This window comes from Amblyomma americanum, chromosome 2, assembly GCF_052857255.1.
Source record: "Amblyomma americanum isolate KBUSLIRL-KWMA chromosome 2, ASM5285725v1, whole genome shotgun sequence".
Lineage (NCBI taxonomy): Eukaryota > Metazoa > Arthropoda > Arachnida > Ixodida > Ixodidae > Amblyomma > Amblyomma americanum.
This window is the reverse complement of record NC_135498.1, coordinates 104719936-104739224: the sequence shown is the minus strand read 5'-3', so window position 1 is coordinate 104739224 and position 19289 is coordinate 104719936. Positions and strand designations below refer to the sequence as shown.

The 19289-nt window shown below is 54.4% G+C and overlaps 1 protein-coding gene across 5 annotated transcripts in view; it reads left to right on the top strand.

Moving 5' to 3' along the window:
- ssh (Protein phosphatase Slingshot) overlaps positions 1–19289 on the top strand; it is a 264185-nt gene that overhangs the window by 181352 nt on the left and 63544 nt on the right. For 4 of the 5 annotated variants that reach the window (XM_077655066.1, XM_077655064.1, XM_077655063.1 and 1 more), the window contains exon 4: positions 16555–16625. In XM_077655066.1, the coding sequence (XP_077511192.1) occupies positions 16555–16625 (71 nt within the window). Of the gene's footprint in view, positions 1–8591; positions 8881–16554; positions 16626–19289 lie in introns of those variants that run through there. The other variant, XM_077655062.1, reaches the window with a different exon arrangement.

Genomic DNA, 19289 nt, shown 5'->3' with positions numbered 1-19289 from the left:
TTACCTCTTCGCCACACGCTTTCAAGAGTGCGCTCCATGTGCAGGCGGCGGCGTGCACTGGCGACGTGCACCGCCGGTGCTTGCGCACTCGAGATTAGTAAACACAACCGTAATCTGTTCTCTCTCTTGAAACTTTGTGCGCGTGCCTCGCCTCCTAGCCAAGGCAAAAGAAGCGTTTTCTCGGCGGCGGCGGCGTAGTGGCAGCGGCGATGACCAAGCCGGCGTGCTTGCGGCGACGAAGTCATATCGGATTTACGGGGGAGGTGTGCTTTCGCTCGGTGTGTGCGCACTCTGCCTTAGTAAAAACACTCCCGTAAACTGCCATCGCAATCTTCTTGTAAGCGAACTGCCATATGCAACTGGGAATACGTGCCGCGAGTGCGCGCAGCGGCACGGTGGATCGAGCGCCGGTGCCTGCGGCTCGACACGCATCTCTTCCTGCAGTGCGCCCCTTCGTATGTATCCCGCTCCAAATGTTGTCGGCAACCGACATGCAGGTTGTTCTCATTTTTTAAATATTTCGGGTCTGCCTCGCAGCCACAGCAGTGTAAATATTTTCTCTGCGGCGGCGATGACCAAGAGGATGCGTTTGTTGAGGCGAAGACAGATCTCGGAGGAAAAGGCCATTGGGGGTCTGATTGGCCAATCGCGTGGGGGACTTTCCGGGAGACGAGCGAAATTTCCTGTGGGTGCAGATCAGAGCGACGAGGCAAGCGACAGGGCAAAAATGTTTCGCTTGCCGCCGTCGCCTTCGCGTGAGTTTTCGCTCACGTAGAGCTCAGCGTTAAAGCGTGGGCCATGTGAAATGTGCGAGTCAGCTCTGATGCCTCAAAGCAGCCGTCCTTTCTGTGCAGGGTTCAGCGCCCCGTCGATCGTTGTAGTGGCACCTCGTATACGTGGTGCGCTATAAACGGTGACGCCGCACTCCGTCTACGTCTGCAGGTGTATTGTAGCCAGGGAAAAGAAGCGTGTTCCAATCGCGCAACTTCCGTTAGTTGAAAGGGAGTTTCGCTTTTAGGCGTTCTGTATTTGCTTGTCTGCTTGGATGATCACCGTATTGCAGTTTAAAAACCTGACTCTGCATGGCTGAGAGCCGAATGGCATTTATAGTCACGAGAAATACAGAAGTAGCAGTGGATACCCAGGTGCGTGACCGACGCCATATCGTTGTCGTCTCAGTGGGTGTACGTGTGTGTGTCATGCGCGCGTGGGTGAGAGGTGCATACGTGCGTGTGTGGGATTTTGTGCGAGCGTAACCTTCATTTGGTTTATATTTCTAAGCACATAACAGGCCATCTCCAACGAAAGGAAAGGCGCAGTATATAACTGCATCACTTCCCAGGCGGGCACCTCAACCGCGCCGTGAGAGAAGAGGGGAACATGTACTGACGCAGAGGAGATCGCGAGGCAGAGGCGAAGGTCCTGTAGTTCGATACAGCACTATCTGGAGCTACACACCAAAAGTGGCTAAGAAGGCTACCGCCATCTATGAGACGCCCTGGAACACAGTTCTCTCCGGCAATGCATTCCACGCTTACGCCTACTCTCGACGATGAGGTCGACTCCAATTTTTTTTTTTGTCCCGTGTATGTCTGCGGTAGGGCTTTTCAAAGGGACTACATGGGATCGATTCAGCAGTGATGGATTAATTCATGTAGGGCACTAGGAAACCGTGAAACTAGTCGTGGAGGTTGAGCGCTTGACAAGGAGAACGAAACGTCTAATAGCGCAGGGCACGCTAGCAGAGGAAAGGATTAAGTGTGGTGTGTATTGCGTAATAATTCTGACGGTACCGGCAGCTTGCCGAGTGTCAAAACTTCTCGTTACAGGGCTGTTCGGACGTGCTTCGAACTTTCGAATAAGGCGTAGATTGATGTACCGAAATAATTGCAATGAGAGCTGTCAATGGTACTTTGTCCGCAAGCTGGCTGCGCCACATCGCTCACTTGTCGAACAGAGGAAACAGCTTTCCGGATGAAGTGGCAGCACACGGTGGTTGGGAGATCGTGCGGGGCGGAAAGTCAGATAGCTCGATTAGACAAGAGATCGCCTGCGGATGAAAGGTGTGCGTGTGAGAGACGGGAGATGACATGAGACTAAATTGTGAAGGGGGAAAGAGAAAGGGAGGGAACAACAGGTTGCAGGCATAGGTTCACGTTGCGCGAGCCGTTTCCTCACCTTTCGGCAAACAATCTACCAGCCGGTGTGTGCGCTTAACGTTATAATATTAAGGCGAAAGGCAGAGTGACTCCTCTGTGCTTCGGGCAGTGGGATTACTGGCTCAATTCTGCTGGAGGGTCTTTATTACGTACTGAACGTACATATATTGGACATAAGCACTCTAGTAATGCTGCAAACGGGAAAAAACACTTGGAGCGCTGGCTTGCGCTGCGACTTATGGCTAGTCTAGAAAGTCGTCACTAGAATAATCTAGGACAAGTTCTCTAACGTAAGGCCCAAAAAGGGGCCATCTTGAGCAGCAGCCTTAACTCTACTATGGATGGCGAGGGTCGGGCACATGTGAGAAGGAAAACATCAGCGAGTAATTAACACACATCTGCATGGCGTACAAGCAGTCTCGGTAGGTATGACACTAGTATATGTACTGGCGTATTGGATGCCTCGTTGAAGGGAGCAGTGATATTGTACAGGCGAAGAGTGGCTATTCTTACAATTGGGATTTAGCTAATTGTTCACTCATTATTGTTTCTGTATAACCAGTCTGTATATGCAGTCAGTGTGCGGTGCTTATCGGTTTAGTCAGTTAATAAAGACCGGTGCAATTAAACGCATCGCGGTACTCCGGGAGAGGCAGTAGCACCCCGTCGATCGCGCTGAGCGCATCGACCAGAACTCGCTTGCCCACGACGCGGGCGTAGTGGCTGCTTCGCACCAACGTGCACAACGTGCGGGCCACGCCGACGAAGAAGAGCTGATCCGGTGCCAGGGCCTCGATTCCTTGCACCGCCTGGTCGTCGCTAAAGTCGCCGTGCATGTGGTAGGACAGGTAGGCTATCCTCGTTGCTGCGGCGCTGGTCTTGCAGCCATCGGGATCCCCCGGACGCGCCGCAGGCTCGACTAGGCGAGTACGCAGGAGTCGTAGCGTCCGCTCCAGAAATTTGCTACCCGCGGACGCCGTCGCCTGCTCGACACGGTGCGAGAACAGCTCGGTCAGCACGGCCGTGGCCAGCAAGAAACCGAGGCCCCCGTAGTTCAGGGACGGAGCCGTTCCCTCGACGTAGTAAGGCGGCTGAAGATTGGCTGGCAGTATGTAGAAGCGGTTGTCCTGGAGGTCGTAGATTGATCGCCAGGGGGGGTCCAGCTTCCAGCGTTCAGGGTCCTCGGGGAACATGAGTCGCTCGCGGCCCCACATGCTTTGCGCCGGCTCGAAACTGCGATGGTAGGTGAGCGTGGCGGCGCTCATGTGAGACTCGAGGTACGAGTTGCCGATCCTCACGGGATCATAGTACGCGTCCACGCGGGCTTCGTCCGCTGCCCAGTCGGGGTAGCCCATGGTCATCTCCATTGTTGAGCGCAGCCTGCGGTACACGCTGTCGACTTCGGGAGGCAGCCGCTGGCGGTCCTTGATGACGTAGATGTCGAGGCTCCTGGCGACGTGGTAGGCCACTCTGTAAGCCTCGTAGTTGGTCGACGTCTCGGGGCTTTTGAGCGCGTACACGCGGCTCATGGCGAACGGCAGCACTCGGTTGACTTGCGTGAGGCAGTGCCTGGACGGCTGGTGCGTTTCCAGGCCGGTCGCCTCTAGAAATTGCTTGTACGCGTTCGCCATGGTCGTCGTCGTGTAGGGAGCGAGTCGGCTCACGACTTTCCAGCCGAAGTAGTTAGCGGCCTGGACGCTGTCGCCGACGATGGCGCCCGTTACGTTGGAGATGTATTCCCAGGACGCCGACTGGAGGTAGTCTGTCTTGGCGACTCCTTGAGTCACCTCTTCCAGGAAGCGCCCCCAGTTCCATTCAGCGCCGGCAAGGTCCTTAAGCATCTTTCGTTCGTATCTTGCGTTCTCTTTGCAGTCCGCCACGTGCAATCTCGCGAGGCTCGTTTCGAAGTCAACGACGCTGGCCGGCACATCGCTTCGGTTTTGGAGGGAACCAGAGAGTTCCTTTAGCACGACACCAATGTAGTCCGCGTAACGGCCGACGTCTTCAGTCTTTTCGATGAAGCTCAGTGGAGGTAAACCAAGCAGCGGGCAGCCCACGGTGAGGGCTAGCGCGCCTCCCGATTTACGCAACCGCAGGCTGAAGTAGGGCTCCGCTCCCGTGTCGCGTGTGAAGAGCTCCAACGCTCTTTGCGGTCGCCCTAAGGCCGAGTAGCCCTCGACAAACGGCCACCGATCAATCTGGTAGCGCCGAAGGAGACCTCGGAAGTACGCCAGCCCCGCGCGGTCGCGGCCTTCGTGATCTCGGCAGCTCGCGTAGAGTAACGCCAATTTTCCCCGACTCGTTGAGGGCCACACCTGCTTCAGCTGACTTTCGAGGAACTTGCTGATTTCGCGGAGGATGTCGGCCGTGACGAGTCGCTCGCTTCCTACGAGTATCTTGTGGTACTTGGACGGCGGCTCGCGCACCCACGGCCGGCACACCATGTCGAAGATGCTGCGGCAGGCGTCCGCGGATTGGTTCAGCGTGTAGAAGAGGTTGAGCCCAGCAGAGCTGCATGCGGGGCCTCGGCACACGGGTCGTTGGTACGTGAAGGTTGGTGACTCGGACGTGGCATCCGTCAGCGTCGTGTAGCCTTGCAAGCTAAGGAGCCTCATGTGCGAAAAGATGACGAACAGGAAGGCGAGAGCCAGGTCCAGGAGCAGCAGTCTCATTGGTACCCTCTGCAGCATAGCAGCGACGTGGTGGTGCCATTCCGGCTCGTTGATGTTAAGCGCATGCGGCTGGCTTTCGTTCTTGGTAACTGCGTGCTCTTTATCTCTCGCGATTGCGCTTTCTCCTGGCTGTTCCTTGGGCCTCGGTTGAGCTCTTTTTAGTCGTACAGGAAAGGCGGGCCCGCAATGTTCGCGAGACTGCGCCTTGTCTAAGGGCAGAGAATTCGTGGGTAAAGCGTTCATGCCTACGAGTTCCGTGGTTATTCTCGGTCGGCCAGTGACAGCTTCGGTGACTGCCTGGACTCCATTAAAAGCATCAGCAGTCCTGGCAGCCGTGGTGACCGTAGCTGGTTCTTCCGCCAGCGGAGACATTGACGCAGTAAGTTTGGCTTCAAAATGCGTTGCTGCTGAAGGTTCTTTTGCTGGAAGTTTGGCTTCGGGAGGATTCGTCAAAGCGGCCTTTTGTTGGGCTGCTTCTGCTGGTGGTTTCGTCGAGAGCCTCTCCGTCGCTGATAATGCGACCAGAATGGGTCGTTTGTAGTCGGACTTCGCCTGCAGACATTCGGCTGAGGGCTTCCTCCAAGGCAGTCGTCTGGCAACCACTGTGCCTGGCCTGCCGTCGTCAGACTCAGCGCCCTCGTCGACGCTTTGATCGCCGGCGGTTTCCTTCGTGATGGTGGTGGCTTCTCCGGCGGTGCCACTGGCGCCAGAACTGCTCCGCTCACGGGTGGTGGTCTCCGTGTCGTAGATCCTCAGCACCGCGGGCACTCGATCTTGCTGTAGCTCCGGGGCGCCCTCGTCGAGCAGGAGGCCGAGCTTCGCGAAGGACCAGTAGGGCAGGTGGGTGTCTTCGGTGCCGTGTTGCAGGGTGCCCGGCGGCCGCTGGTCCGCCACGCCCAAGCTCTGCAGCGACGAGCGGTGCTCCGTCGGAGGCGGCGGGATTGTTGGCACCGAGCAGCGCTTCTCGGGCGGCGAAGGGTCGACCACTGCTGACCGCGTGCTCGTCTTGTCCTCGGTGTTGCTGCTCTTGGACGAGTTCAGGTACTCCAGCGTGGAGGTTTGCTCGTGCGGCCAGGAGGGTGCCTGGTAGGTGGCCGGTGGCCGCTCCGTGGCCGCCTCCCGCCGCCGCCGCAGGAGCTCGGCCGAGTCCAGCTTGAGCCATTGGCCCTCGCTAAACTCCTCGGCCGGCTCGGGCTCCGGGGGTCGGTCGACCGCGAGACGCTCCTCCGTTGACAGGGAATACTCCGAGGGAGGCTGGTACTCCCATTGCGACGGTGGGGGCCTTGGCTGCGCGGCGTCGCCCTGGTTGGGAACCGGCGGCAATCTGCTGGGCGTGTTACGTTCGTCCATGGCTCGCTTCTTCTGCTCCATGGGCTCGGCTGAACCGAGAGCGCGCGCTCTGCAGACGGCGGCTAACGCGTGGCACGAGCGCGAGAGCCTGGTGGCCAAGTGCGGTTTTCGTTGTTTTTTTTTCTGATTTCGGGATGGCGATCTTAATATCAATGATACTGGCCGCAGTGGTGGCCTAGGGGTCTGAGCATCCGCCTCGCATGCGGCAGGTGCGGGGTTCGATCCCCAGTGCCGCCGGGTACCTACCGGGGATATACAATGGGTACAAGCTTTCCCCTGCCTGTTGCTCGGCTTCTTTAAGGTGAAATGCTTGGTAAATGGGTCTTTGACCCTACTTTGTGCAATGAAACCTACCTTGTGCCATGGCGTTCTCTGGCCAAAGTTGCCCTTGCGCCATAAAAAATTAGCATCACCAAAATGTTTACTGTTAAATGGTGCAAGAGGGAAGTCTCTTGTTGTGAGACTTGATGCCACGTCAAAGTCATGAGGAGCCTTACGCAGGTTACGAAATGTATTCGCACCTATAGAGTGGCCATGGAGATGGGATCTATACTCCCGGTGTTTTGTGCTTCAGACGTAACCTCTTTCTTTCTTGCCCTATGTTCAGCCTTAGACGTCTGGTTTCTCACGTGAAGCACCCTTTATCGATCGTGGCTTATCCTTTCTGTTAGTCTGGGGCGGCCACACGCGACACATTCTTTATAAATAAAAATTGGGAACCTTATTAGTACTGTGGCTGCTGAACCTAGTGTAAATATGTTGAGTTGTATTTTTGCGGTGTGGTTATTCCACAATAGAGAAGATGGTACAAGAGGAGCACAGGCTCGTTAAAATCAATCCAGAACAACGCAGGAAAAGCCGCCCTTTTCGTTCAGCCTTGGCGGCGACGCGATAGTTCGGTTTATTCATCGGATTGAGCGAATGATAAACGAAGCGGCAAAGTCGTCGACGTTCTGGACGACGCATATCGTCATCTATGCAACACATTGCATTCGAAAGCTGCTCTTTAGGTCTTCCTCGTGGATGAGGCCGATATGTTTAACGATGATACTGTTGTGCAAGGTTTCCGCTGAACTTACTCCGGGTCCCTCGTAGCGTCAGGTGCTCATGCATAGCTTCCTGCTTGAGACAACGCACCACGCTCGCAGATCGCACATCGCGCTTATGCTCAAGATCTAACGTCGACTAATGAGACCCATGGCTAAGTAAACTTTGCTCGGACGTCAGCAGTGTGTGCATTACGGCAGGAAGCATGTTCAAGTTGAGAAAACGGGAAGTTACTTACTGGCAGTGTACTTAGCTACAGTTTTGAACGAGCAAGTCGACGTCCTTCGTGAACTTCTGTATTGCGTTCTACCACGGGATTCTGAAACCTCAACCAAGACGTCTTCGGATTCCTTTCATGAAAGGGCGAGCAGCTTTTTTAAATAATAATAATTGGTATTGGAGGAAAGGAAATGGCGCAGTATCTGTCTCATATATCGTTGGACACCTGAACCGCGCCGTAAGGGAAGGGATAAAGGGAGTGGAAGAAGAAAGGAAGAATGAGGTGCCGTAGTGGAGGGCTCCGGAATAATTTCGACCACCTGGGGATCTTTAACGTGCACTGACATCGCACAGCACACGGGCGCCTTAGCGTTTTTCCTTCATAAAAACGCAGCCGCCGCGGTCGGGTTTGGAAGGAACGTTATTCGTGGTGCAGGCCTGAACGTCATGGCCGTCCTCGAGTGCGCGTTTGAAACCGCCTGGGCTGTCTTCCCTGTACTATGGACGAAGGTAGAGAAACCATGTCTCGCTGCTGCGGTGGTTCGCTCTTTTAGAAGACGAAGACGTGTACCCTGTCTCGAGATCGGATCCTGTATGCAAGTTGCAGTCGTTTCTCCCGAACAGTATGGCCTCGTTTACGACGTGTTTGCCGGCGAGAGTGCGCCGAGGAGGCAGCTTGACGGGGCGGGAGGAAGTCGCTGTGGCCTCGAGAGTATGCAGCCCACAGGACGAGTGCACGTGGTCGTACAGTGAAGAAGTGAAAGTAAAGCAAAACGACGAAGAACTGAGTGCGGGCTGGCCCGTGCTTCTTTTAGTCGTGGCGTGTTTAAATAATGCGCTAGTATTTCTTCCGGAACCAATTTTCTCTTCATTCGCAAGAAAGTTTTCAGCTGGCTTTCTTCATGATTTCACCGCAGCTTAACGAATCCACCATCGCGGATGCGTCCATCGGAAAACAAGTCAGCAAAACAAAAACGGCACTCCGTAAAATAACTAGGCTGCAGAGCTATACAGTGGCGGGACAGTAGGATAGGACTCGCCCACACGACACTGGCGAATCGCGCACAGCCCGTAGGACAACGGCGACGTCCGCAGTGAAAGAACAATAAAGGTGGGCAGCCAGGGCCGCCTCCATCGACATGGCCACCGTCGTGCACCGATGCGACTCCAAGTGGTGATGCAGGCCCGGGGGGGCTGGGGGGTCCGGCCCCAGCAGTCGCATGGCGACCTCGGCGCGGCCGCGTCCTGCTCCCAGTACGAGCTGGCCTGGTCCTCGTGCGTGCTGCGCAGGACGGCGCACGGCGCCCGGTGGCGCACCGCACGGTCGCCCGTCCCGCTGGCCGGCAGCCCCCCGGCCACCGCCGCTGCCGCCGCCGCCTCCGTCACGCCGGGACGACGACCCAAGCTGGCCCGCCGCCTTTCGGCACTTGCACGTGAGCTCCGCGCACAGGGGATGGGGCAGGGAACGGCTCCTGCACTTGTGAACCCTCGGATGCTGTCCCCAGCGGTCCAGGTCGCACATGGCGTGCACTTGGGCCTTTGCACATATCGGTAGCGATGTGCGCCGATGCCATGGACCTTCCTTGTCTCGGGGTCTTTTGCTCGTTACTTTGCCGGGAGTGCCGCCGATGCTGCGAAAACCGCTTTCTCTTTGCATGGTGCCGACAAAGTATCATCTACCTTCGTTTCTGAATGGAGTAATGCGCAACGACAAAATCTTGGCACGTGCGCAACTGAACCATTTGTTAGCTCGATCGCTACCTGAAGTCTCGGCGCGAGCAGACTACCGTCTCGGGGAGCATGCAAAAGACCTGGCTAATACGGGGCGCACGAATCTTGTTGACCAATGCATTGCCTGCGCAGCTTGTGAACAGTTTCCGTTGCGTGTCAGTCCTAAGCGGAATTTATAAAAAAAAACGATTGTGAAACCTTGGAGGCATTTTTTATCAAGAAGGCGGGATAGGACTGTGTTAGTGACACTTCAGTTGCCTACTACAATGCTGAGGTGAATTTTCTATCGCGTTTAGTGTGATTTTTTTCTGCTGGCTAGTTTCCAGGTTACTTGTTGGGCGGCGCCTGCGCAGGCCTGTGGATATGTATACGCCGTGGTTCCACCTTCGGTAAATGAGTTGCAAGTAGCGTCCGTGCTTGTCTTTCCTTGTGTGCCCCGGCCGTCGTGTTTCTCTAAAAACGGATATTTTGCCGTCTGATGTTGTGAAAGGTCAATAGTTCAATCCAGACGTTGGGTGTGTTTCTTTCCCTCAGACTGCGTTCCAGCAATCGCGCCGTCTTGTCACTCAATGACGGAACAAGTGTCCGCAGTGCTGGGGTGAAATAGCGTTGCGGGTGTCGTGCTGTGTTCCGAGGAGTCAGGTTTCGGTTTCGGGTTGTATGACACTTTCAGAGGCGGACGTTACAATTTCCCGTGATGTTTTCACATAGTCATACTGATATTAACAGCAGTGTTTTTCCATCCCCGGCCACCGGTGTTCTTGCCGTGGTACCGAAGTCTGGGAGGAAGCGTACAGTTGCGCTAGCGCGAGTGCACTTTTGTGCGCGCTGGACGTGCTCTTAATATACCGCGGCTATTTGATTGCAGTGTGTTCAGTCAAGAAAGTTCCCGCGAACGGCTAGAGAGTCAGTCTAATAAGCGTCAAGATTTCTGCTCCGTTGGGGTTCCTGGTGGCGCGTCATGCATACTGGATTGCGTCGTTTTATAGGCTTGTAAGAATGTGTGAGGCGTATTGAGGGTGTTTAACGGGACGGGTGGAAATTTGGAGAAGCGTGGGAACGTTATTTTTCAAGCTACGTTTTCGTTTCATTTTGTTTTTCCTCGGAAGTATTGTACTGCATGGTTTGGGAACAAGCATTCTTAACAAGGTTCACACAGGAGGCTTGTTGGTTCATGGTTCAGGTATGTAACGTGGCGCAAAAAAGACAAGGACTGAGAAGGACGGCGGACACGCACAGCGCCATTGCACAGCCGGCCGCCCCCTTTCTTACTTATGTAACAGTTTTGGTACACAGGTGACTCCACTTATTTGGGGCAGAAAAAAACACGCCATTCTAGCGCCGCTCGTTGCTTTCTGTCTCTCTCTCTTTTGTGGTTCTGGGACAGCCTATGAAAGTGTTGGATGGCTGCAACTTTTTCTTCCTTACGCGTAGCCTCTCGATTAACCCCCGCTTTTTCCTGGCATACCTTCTTCAGAACTCCTTCCGCGACAGACACAACATCGAAAGGCTACCCAGCGTTTCCCAGCCGCTTACACTCCTGTCAAAAACGTTCATGCAGAGATGCGGGCAGGATTTCCTGAGGGCAGTAAGAAACGAAAGGCAAGCAATGCATCTTTTCACGTCCTTTGAGTGCGCTGAATGAATTAAGCTCTGTGTCTGTTCGTCTTTCTCAGTCATTGTACTTTTTTTTTTTGGCTTTGTTCTTCCCCTGAGGGCCGAAACGTTCTCGAAACACCGGTCTCCCGGTTACCGTGAGGCGTCACGTCGCGCGGCACCCTTCGTCGAGGGGCGAATGTTTGGAAAAAGTACCACGTATTTGTCATCCATGACTTCACAGATTGCAGCAGCAAACTTCTGCCTCCGTAGAGGTCGCTTCTCTCCGTGTCACAGTTGGAACGAGTGCGTCTCCGCGAGTGTTCAGGACGTCGTCTCGGCCGGCTCTTTTGCGCAGCAGTCTGCGGGAGCAGAGCGCGAACGAAGCCCGCGGTCCGATGGGCTTGGCGTCGAAGCGCGCGCCGTCCCGTGCCCCGAAAAGGGGCGCCTTCCTCCTCCTCGTCCGCTGCCGCCGCCGCGCGTACCGAAATAGTGCCCCCTCTCCCCCCCGGAACCCCTTTCCCCCGGGGACTCCCGTGAGGAACCCGCTTTATAAGGTGCTGGTCGGCGAGCCCCGGGGCCGCCACCCAAGGCTCCTGGGAGGGCAACACTGCGCCTGCTGCGCATCAAACCCGGCGGCGACGGCTGGCTTACCGTGCGTCGTATACGCCTAGCTGTTCGCGAGAGCACTGTACAGCCCCATACAGATCCACATCAGATCCGCGTGGCCCGGGTCACCACGCGTGGCTTTCGAGGCCCCTCAATCGGTGAACAGCGTTTCTTTTTTGTTTTTTAGAATGAGCAGGAACTAAGCTCGGATGAGAGGTATAGCTCCTTGCATTTCACGCGTCGCGTGGCCCCTGTTGGGCCCGATTTCGCGTGCGCACGTTGGAGCCGTTGAGCGTTCGCCGGCACTTATCGGTGCTGTGGTGGAGACGCGTTTTCCCACGGGGCTCGACTGGCGGCGGCGTAGCGGCACGCGCGTAGACTGTTCCCACGGCCGTTGCTTGACCGCTGGGCGCCCGACGTGCGTGTTGTGCGAGTAAAGAAAAATGCACTTCTTGGGGGAAATGGCGAAAACAAGTTAGCGGTCGGTGGCAAACAGCCCGTCTAAGAACGGTGATCACTCGATAGGTGCCTAAGTGCCCTGGCTCGTCTCTTGCCGTGTGATGACGCTTGCGAGGTGGCAGTTGCCTTGCCGTGGTCTCAAAGGTATATATAGCCTCGTCAGAATCAACTTGGGGCACCAGCCAGAGGTCTGGTTGAGTGCTTGCTGTTAGCGTGCTCAGTGCATAATGGCGAAAGATACAAAGAGAGAGGAAGAACCCCCACCCACCTCCCCTCTTTTTTTTAATGTTTGAATTATTGCTTTGCATGTCGGCCTAGCTTTTACTAACTCTGGGCCTGACAGGCAAGAGCGCGATAGGTGCGGTATGGACTGGCGGTGGCCTTAGTTAACGATGTTTGCCTTTATAGGCTGCCCCCCCCCCCCCCCCCCCTTTTTTTTTCTCGCCGGCCGCTTGCATCAAATAGCACTTTGTAGTTATTGCTGAACAGCTCATACTTGCTGTTCCGCTGTTGTAGCGCCTCTTGTTAGTTTTATCGCACTACAAATGCTTGTTAAACGAAAGGAGACGCAGGTTTAAAAAAAATGTGCTTGCTTGAGATGTATTGAATTTATTTTTCCTCCTCAGCGGAGGCAAAAGGCTGTCTTGTCTGGCGAAGGTCTCTGTTAGTCCCGGTCGTAATGTTACGAAGCACGCTACGGCGACAAAACACTTATGACGCCTCACCTACCAAAAATTAGGAAGTACTTTATACACATGTTAGCACATGCCGCTGGTGCGCCTCAACCCACGAAACCATCATATCTTGTCTACGGAACGCGTGAGAAATTTCCAAATGCCGAAACATGCTCTGTAATACTTTAATTTGCCGCACATGTACAGTCCGCAAGACAGTGACAAAAAAAATAGAAATCGGATTTCATACATATCGGTTCTGTCTGAATACAGGTTACAAACAAATAAGGATGTATCTCTAGAACACAGTGATGAATCGAAACAGCAGTACACGATTTATACAACAGTCGCTTACGTACGTACGGTTCACATAGCATACTGCGCAGTCACGGCGTAATCGCAGTACAGTGTCAGTCATCAAGCAAAGAAGCAAAATTCAAAGGATAAGCACAGAAACTGCAAGGAACTCGATGGGAGAAGTTCATGGGAATTGACTTTTACTTCTTATCAAGTACTGTTTAATGTTCTCAATGAACCGCTTTGTGGAAGAACTCAAGTGAAGAGCTAAAGGTGAATTCGCAAGAGCTGTAGGCGCTTGTTATCATAGCGTCTGTTTGTCGTAACTAAACCGAATTTTAGGAACTATATTATTCTTTGCGTTCTGAAGTGGTGCTTTGGAATATTTGACGTAAATGGAGGTGTATACAACCGCTTTTTGTGAATATGTTTAAATGAACGATACGAACATACCTTGTCTGTCTTGAATCATGCGCGCGCTCGCGTCATGTCCTGGTTACTGGTGCTTGCGATTTTTTTTTTTAACCCATAGATGTTCATTTAGCAGAGACATTGTTGGCAGGTTCGGTGGTCGCCTATGATATCCTTCATTTGCTCTGGAGGGCTTTGTTTTGTATCTTAATTCTCCTTTAGTAATTACCTGAAGTCGTAGTTCCCCCAGAATAGCACGAAGCAACAAATTCTGCAATAAAAAGCGAATCAAATTATATTTGATACCCTAGGCCAGATAGGTACAAAGTTCGTCAATCTGTACCATTTATGCTGGTATAACCGAAAATATGTTTGTGTATTAGATTGCTTTGAAAAAAAAAAGAGAGAGAAAGCTTTTTATCGGTACGCGGTATTTTCTAATTCCGGGAATGTATTGTAAAATCATGGGGGCAGTGCACAGTGTGATCATCACTGTCACATCAGTCTTCTTGTTCTCGGTTGTGCGCTGCAGTGAACGTGTCATTTGCACGCTGGCCATGTTTGGCGAGGTCGCGGGCTGTGAAGACTCGAGGAACGCGTTATATGGGGGGGGGGGGGGGGTCACTTTTCTAGACAAACACTGTGCTAGAACACGGGGTTCGCGCTCCGTCGCGAGAAGATCCGCAGTGAGCCTTGTGGCAGTGCCTCGGGACAAAGCGCGGTTAGCGCTATCGAGGAACTGTCTCGCAACTCTCCCTAATTGCCGCCCGGGTGCGGAAACATGACGTCCGCGGCGTTGTTTACCTCCGTGATAGCCATCGGGCTTGGTTTCGGTCCAAGACGCGCCCCGTGAGCCTCGTTCGCGGCCGCAGTGCCAGCGCAGTCAGGCGCCGCTAACTATACGCACTCGTGACCTCGTTGGTTGCTGGAACGTGCCTGAAAGTTTTTCTTTAACCCTCTTTAACTTCCCCCCATCTACCCAGCACTTCTTGCTTCTTGTTTTTGTTTGTTTGTTTATTGTTGAACCATTCCTGCTTGTACGCGTGCCCGGTCTGATGCTGGGGGCACCGTGCCCTGCTGGTTCCTGCCGTGCACAGTCTCGATTCAGGTTTGGAGGGAAGGCGTCAGCCTTGTTTTGGCCGAGGCACTTGCGCGGGGTGGCAGGGGGGAAGCAGAAGAGACGCGCTCGACGTGCAACACCTGCCAACTCTGCTGCAGCGAGGATTGCAGCGCTCGTTTCTTTCGGGCCATCCCTCTCGGGCTCATAACGGGCCAGGGATGAGGTGAAATCTGCGTGCGCGAAACGAGTTTCGTTTGTTTTCTTGAGAGTGCCGTCTTTCTGCAACTGGCTGCGTCTTTTACTTCCGGCCTCGGCTTTGCACTGTTGTGGGTATAGGCGTTGATGGCCCCGAGATTTTGTGAGTGCAAGCCGCGGTGTGGTACCACCACATTGGGTTTGCTCATTTTCAGAGCTGCTTTTCCTAGTGGCCTCTCGCCTGATGAGGTGGTGCTTCGTCCGCTGATGGGTGAGGTATCTGTCATGTGACCTCCTATCGAATATACTGACAGCTCCGTCCCAAACGTTTGTCTTCAGCACCCCTGGCCTGCGCCGTGCAATCATGGGATCAAGTTAATCTTGCTTTGTTGGCATTATTGATCCACTAACGCTGTGTACCAAACTTCCGCGTTTTGTTACCCTGATTCCGTTATCTTTGTGGCTCTTCAAGTCAGTTACATGATCGTAAAGTGAATTCGTGCCTCAGGTTTTCTTGTATTTCGGGTGGAAGCGTGATGCCATCTGAGAAGTTCGCTGACCACTCCGCGAACTAGTCGCCCTCGTGTTCGCTAGGAAGGCCGCACCAGTGGGGTCGGAAGTGGTTGTTTTGTGATCAGTGCGTCGCCCACAAAGGGACCTGTGTTGTCCCTGCCTCCCCTTCTCGCAGCGGACGTCCTTGTTTTCTCCGCGCTGTAACGGGCATAACTCGTCTTGAAGAAGCCTAACCAGGTACAGCTGTCCACGTGTGTGCGTCGTCAAGGGGTTGCCAAGGCTTTGGGAATGAAGGAGATACGGCTGGGTAGGAGCGGAGTGACCGTGAAGCGCATTCTTCCCTTAACGAATGCCTTCTTCTCTTTTTTTGATTTTTGTTTCTGTAAACAACTGTGGCGCCTTGGGAAACGGTAGTCGTGGTTGTGCTGTTTGTGTATTTGATTGCAACCTCTCCTTTCCCAAATGTTTAATCAGCACTCTTTCCCCAATCTGTGATTTGTTGGCGGAAATGTTATTTTACTTTCCCGAACCACTGATTGGGGAGGTGAGTCGCTTGTAATCTTATTGGTTGCTGTCCCCGCTAAGGGCGGAGACAGAGGGTTTAAAAGTAAGCGCTCTGGGTAGAACCAGGGCTGAATTCGTCTAATCAACGATTTAGTCATGTTGTAAATAGTTTTCTCCTTGCTTGTTTCTTCTTTTTATTTATGTTGTAAATAAATAGGCAACCTTCTCCTTTCCTCGAGTAACGTGAATGTTTGCGAGCTAGAACCACCGGGTCATCAAGAAACCCCGATTTCATCATCAACAAGGTGTCTCCTCTCATCCCCATCTGAAGGGGATTGCAACTGGCGCGGTCTCAACAGGGGAAACTCAACTCCATCTGTTGCAAGCGTTTCCGTGCCAGAGCGCCCGTGAACAATGTGTGCGCGACGTCGTGAGGCGGCGCAATGACCTGTCTCAGTTTAGAGTCACTTAAAAGCGAAGTTCACTTTGGTTCATTAAGCCGCCGCGGTGGCTGAGTGTTTATGGCGCTCGGCTGCTGACCCGAAAGACGCGGGTTCGATCCCGGCCGCGGCGGTCGAATTTCGATGGAGGCGAAATTCTAGAGGCCCGTGTGCTGTGCGATGTCAATGCACGTTTTTAAAGAACCCCAGGTGGTCGAAATCTTCGGAGCCCTTCACTACGTCATCTCTCATAGCCTCAGTCTCTTTGGGACGTTAAACCCCCATAAACCAAACCAAACTTTGGTTCCGAGATGGTAGACGTTGTAGACGCTATTCCCCTATATGTCTTTGAACTCGCGCGACGAACTTAACGCTGCTGTTTCGCCAGCACACACATGCGACTGCACTCCGGTCGTGGGCCCGGTCGCCTGCAACCTTGCGAGCCGATAATGTGCTCTTTTTACTATAGCCACCCGGGCTTTTTCTACCGTATTGCATCGTAATATATGCCAGCGATTCCATTTTGTAAGCTGGCCGTGCGCCTGTCTTATTTCTCGCCTCCACCTGTTTGTCGGTCGAGCGGAAAAGTTGACCCTGTGCCCTTCTGCTCTCTCGCAGTGGCCGGCGACATCAGGGCGCACCTGCAGTCGATGCTGTACATGCTGCGGCGGGAGGACACGCTCAAAATGGTGAGTGGACCACGCGCGAGTTGTTCTTCAGTCTCCACCCTAGCTGCCACTTCGCGCAAGTTTCTGCAAGCCGGCGAGCCTCTGAGCCGTCGCCTAATGCGGAATAGGCAGCGCCCCTCGCCACGGGAACCTTGCGGGCGTCGTGTTGAGTGCACGGAGCCGTGCCTCGAAGCGTTCCATCAATGTGCCGAGGATGACCTGAAGACAGCGTTTTCACTCTTTTGTTAATCTTTGTTGTTTTGAAAACCCGCGGCTGGCGCGCGCCCAGAGCGCATCTCGAAGCCACTGCCAGGCTCAACCCCTTTCCCTTTCCGCCTTAATTTTGTAAGCCCTGCCTATCTCTTCCAATTCTCCTTATAACGTCCACTGCCTTCCTCGCGAGGCTGAATAGTGAGAAGAAAAAGAGTTTTGCACTGGCATCGCGCTTCGTTTGTGCAAGAAGGATTCGTGGCCGCACCTCATTTCCTGGTGCTCGTTTGTCGGAAATTACGCGTAAATGCCCCTAGCGAGCGCTCATTGCGTTCGGTTGTATTCACTGCGCCCCGAAACGCGACTTAGTGCGTGCAGCGCAAGCACGCTGCCGACTAAAATTCTCCCCCTCCCTCAGTTTAGCTCAAACCGACTGCACTCGCGCGTGCTACGCGGAGCGGAAACAGGAAAGGCAGCGCGCTGTGAGCAACGGCCGCAGTATATGCCTAGCCAGCGCTCGTGACCAGTCGGCGCGCCGCTCCCATCTGCAGCACCCAAATGCCATGGAACACTCCGGAGTGCGGCGGCGCTGGAGCCAAAGGGTTGTTTGCGTTGTGCTTAGCTCTTTAGAGTGGAAATCTTTCATAAGGGGAGCCGCGGTGGCCTTCAGTAAGCACTCCCCGGTGCAGGGGAGACTTCCTTTGGTTGTTGTCAAACGTTCTGGTTGCTTTTTCCGGGCCGTGAAAAGAAAGGATGGTATACTCGAGGATTATTCTCCTTTTTTGGGACTTCCGAGGAAGCTAGGAGCGCGATGCGATGGCTTCCAGACCTGTGTGGTTCCCGTGGGCACTGGCGTTTAAGTTCATTGATGAACAGCAACGGCGAGTATTTGTATCGATAACTTTGAGCTAACAAGCGCGGCACTTCGTTCGTGGAAAGTCAAGAGCGTAGGGCAGTGCCATTTCTCGGGATTTTTCGTGCTTGTGCAAGGGTCAGTGTCGGGTCGGTAACGGAACGAGTTTTTGCCATTTCGAAGCTGTGTCCGTTGGGTCATCGACTGACGCGTTCAGCGACGGTTTCGGTTGTTGTCTCGGCGGCTTTCATCTAAACGCCGTAGTGCATGCAGCCGTCGGGGAACCCCGGGTAGTCAGAAATGTTCTCGAGCCCTCCGCTGCGCCGCACATGGCTGTATCTGGCTCACGCGTGACGATGCCGCTGAAAGAGCAACGTATGCAGCATCTCGAACGTCACCCTTTCGCTTGAGAGCCGTTTCGAAAATGCCGGGCTCATATGACCAGAACATAGGGCCGCCACCGCCGCATATTCGCGTGACACGTGCGAGCATAGCGGGTTCTGTGCACCGCGCGGCTTTATCCGTTGCGGTGAAGAACGTGGCACGATAGTGAGCCTACACAGCGATTCTAATGCTCAGTGCCAGCCGACAACGGAGGGTGCGCAAACACACTCGAGGTGTTTGCGTATAGACTTGAGATTGCGCAGCTCGGTTCGCCCTCTTTCACTTAAGCCGGAGTCTTCGAGCGCCGAAATTGTATCGCATGCAACGCCTCCCGACGAACCGCCGCTCCAAGCGTGCGACAAGCCGGCGACAGGATGCCTGGACACGTCACTTCTAATAACGTTGACGCACGCCACACCGCCTCTTGGCCTAGAAGACAGGTCAACGCATCGTGCACGCTTGTTAGCCGGTGGTAAAGGAACGAGTGCGAAGACAACATACGCGTGTACGCGCGCGATCACGTACGCGTTCTCGAACATTGACGGAGACCCGCGTGCTCGCGCACGCGAACGCCCGTTGACGGTTCGCATCGGTCGCGCCTAGCCAACGATTGGGTCGTTGACGTCCTCGTCCCGACCTGATGGAAGTCCCCGGGAGTGCTGTTCCCGGGAAAAACAGCTTCGCGTTCTCGCCGCGCGACTCGCACCACGTGCTTGCGACGCGTCTGCGTGGTGGCGCCTTCTCGACTGTTTCGCTCACGCGTCCCCGCATCTGTCGCTGCTTCCGGCGGGTCTGGAGACGCATCCGAATCCTCTGGGAACAGCGCGCGCGCCTTCCCGAAATCCGAGCGACTTGTTTGGCTTGTTTTCCGATTTTTCTATTCCCCTCGCCGCCGTGGAATGTGCGCACGTTCCCTCCGCGCATCTATTTTCGTTTCTCGCGGCGTTTTACGAAGAGCCCCCGGCGAAGCGGATGGCGCGTTGCCTCGTGTCTGGGTGAAAGAAGGTTTTCGCGATGACGGGGCCCGCATCCGCTCTCGCACTCTTCCCTGGGGAGGCATTTCTTTCGCTATATACCGGGCGGCTGCTGCACCCTCGCAACGCTCTCTTGTTTTCGGATTGAACGGTTCTGTGGCCCTCTCCACGAAGTTTTTGTCTACCGGCGACCTCCTGGCCATCGGTCGGCTAAGGATGTGCAGCCGTAATTAGGAATTTCACCTCTATGGGTCCGCGGTATAC